This window comes from Triticum aestivum, chromosome 2B (assembly GCF_018294505.1).
Source record: "Triticum aestivum cultivar Chinese Spring chromosome 2B, IWGSC CS RefSeq v2.1, whole genome shotgun sequence".
NCBI classification, from domain to species: Eukaryota; Viridiplantae; Streptophyta; class Magnoliopsida; order Poales; family Poaceae; genus Triticum; species Triticum aestivum.
Window position 1 is genome coordinate 29,202,032 of NC_057798.1, and position 2,449 is coordinate 29,204,480.

General features: G+C 47.0%; 1 protein-coding gene across 1 annotated transcript; it reads right to left on the reverse strand.

Moving 5' to 3' along the window:
- Positions 1-236: 236 nt before the first annotated feature.
- LOC123038830 (probable carboxylesterase 5) lies at positions 237-1,274 on the reverse strand. The gene has a single exon (XM_044462268.1). It carries the CDS (start codon positions 1,272-1,274, stop codon positions 237-239), a length of 1,038 nt encoding a protein of 345 aa, XP_044318203.1.
- Positions 1,275-2,449: the final 1,175 nt, after the last annotated feature.

Consider the following 2,449-nt stretch of genomic DNA (forward strand, 5'->3'; position numbering starts at 1 on the left):
TAAGATCGCAAAACAACGACTTCACACGCAACATGAACTTGCACGTTTCTAGCACATACAATGTGCCAGTGCAATGCTTAAAGCACTTGCACGACTATAACCTGCATGCCCACAAACTTAACAGTGAAGCAACAAATAAAAGAGTACATTTATTTTTGACAGGAATAAAAGAGTATATTTATTGAGGTACAACAAGATTAACTTCAATATCCATCATGCTTTTGAATTTCCATGTTTTAAAGAGCTGCGCGGCATAGAGATCTGGGATCACTATGGTTCGGTGATGGCAACGTGGCGCGATCGTTAATGAAGTGCACAACACGATCCATAAGGTCCTTGCTGGTCGCACGCAGCGGTGCGTACAGGTGGAAGAGATGATCCTCGCCCTCCGTCTCCACCACGGTGAGGTTGCGGTCAGTCCACCCACACTTCCGCATTCTGGACGCGAACCGGCGCCCCCGGTCACGCAAGGTGTCTCTCCCTGCAACACATACCATAACACGCCTGCAAGTCAGCAACGCGATCTCACCGTCCGGAGGATTGATCCGGGGATCGTCGTTGCCAGCCTGGCCCGCCGTCACAAATGGCCATAGCTTGTCCACCAGCGCCGGCGGGTACATCACGTCACCGTCCGAAACCTTCTCGGCGGGAAGCCGCTCGAGTCCCCAGAGAAATGGATGCACAATAACCAAGCCCTCAATGTCCATGATGCTGTCATCATGTGTGGCGCGTATAGCCATGTGGTACACGATGTTGCCACCAGCGCTGTCGCCGGCGAGGTACGTGCGCCTGGGATCTGCATACTCAGCGAGCCAAGGGTCGGACAAGGTGGCCACCCACCGCAGTGCAGCCCATGTGTCATTGTAGGACGCCGGCACGGGATACTCCGGTGCCAGACGGTATTCCACAGACACGATGAGCGCCCCTGCGCTTCCTGCGAGGGAGGTGGCGTAACGGTGGTAGGTTCGAGAGTACGCACTCTGTGTGCAGAAAGAACCACCATGGACATAGACGACGAGGGGAAGCCTCGTGCCCGCCGCGGCGGCTTGGGAGGGAAGAAACAGGCGTACCGACACACCGGTGCCTTGGTCGATGACGACATCCCTTGTTGCCACCCCATGGCTGGTGGCTGGATCCGCTGATGCCGGCACGAATGAACTCATTGTGAACCGCTCGATACGGCCGTCCTTGTACTTGCGTATTACTGGATAGAATTCAAAGTCCACCTCGCCGTCGGTATTTTTGTGCGAGCGATAGCTCTTGTTTGCACTCATGGTGGGCTAAACCTGATATATGTGTTGTTCAGGTACTTGGCTACGTACAAGACAGAAAGCTAGCAAGCTCTATTCTACTTCGTTCGCTGCTTCTGTGGATTTTATAGCCTTCCAAAGGGTGGAGTTATTCTGTTGCGTCCTATCCTCTATAATTCTCTACATCCACGCACGATGCAATTATTTAGTGCACCATTACTGCTTGATACCTAGGGTCACCATCTCTGGTTGATGATTTAATGCACCATTAGTTCATGCGTTGGCTGGTTGATAACTTAGTACAGTCAATTTTTGAGAGCATATATCTGGGATCATAGTTTAATGCACGTGCACCATTAGTTTAATGCACGATGATGCACGTGCTAGCTTGTAGAAAACCATTTTGGTTGATACGAAGGATCGCCTCCATAGGTCAACTAAATTGATGCTTCTGACTTAAAAATGTGTTTTTGTAGATAAACAACTCGTTGCAATCTTAACAACACATATATAATTATGGAGCACAACGTTCACTCTACGGGCACTATTGTTGTCTCTTCATGTGTCAGCACTCCCGCTGGTTGGCCTCCAAATCAAGAACAACGATATGGATGGAAAGGCTATCATTTACTAGTTTGTGGAAAATCTTTCTGGTTGATACGTGTGATCACTATAGGTCAACTAAGTTGATGTTTCTTGCTTAAAATGTTTCTTTTATAGATCAACAGTCCTCGCAATCTACAAAACACATATAATTATGGTGCACGTGGAATTTATAAAGAAGAGAAATAACTATTTTGGTTGAATGATGTTTTTAAAATTAAAGTTGAATCAGTCATCTAACGTCCTTACTGCTTGAGATTATCATGGCATCCCTAATGAAATTAACCTCACAGAAACAGTATAGCTCAAGGGAATGACGAGTCCGGGTTAGTTCACAAATAATAATTAAACAGATCTACTTGTTGTATGTAAATCATGGCAAGATGGAATAAAGGTAGCTACATCAAAGGACACAATCATAGGCTCTCTTGATCAAGGAGAAACCGAAAACTATGCAATCCTATAGAAAATACAAGAGTTGCACAAGGATCTTCCGGAAAAGATAAACCGGCGATAGTACTCGGATTTCAGCATCCAAAAACAGCTCCCCTAAAAGTCAGATCGAACCTCTAGGGAGGATCTCGTCTCCTAGAAAC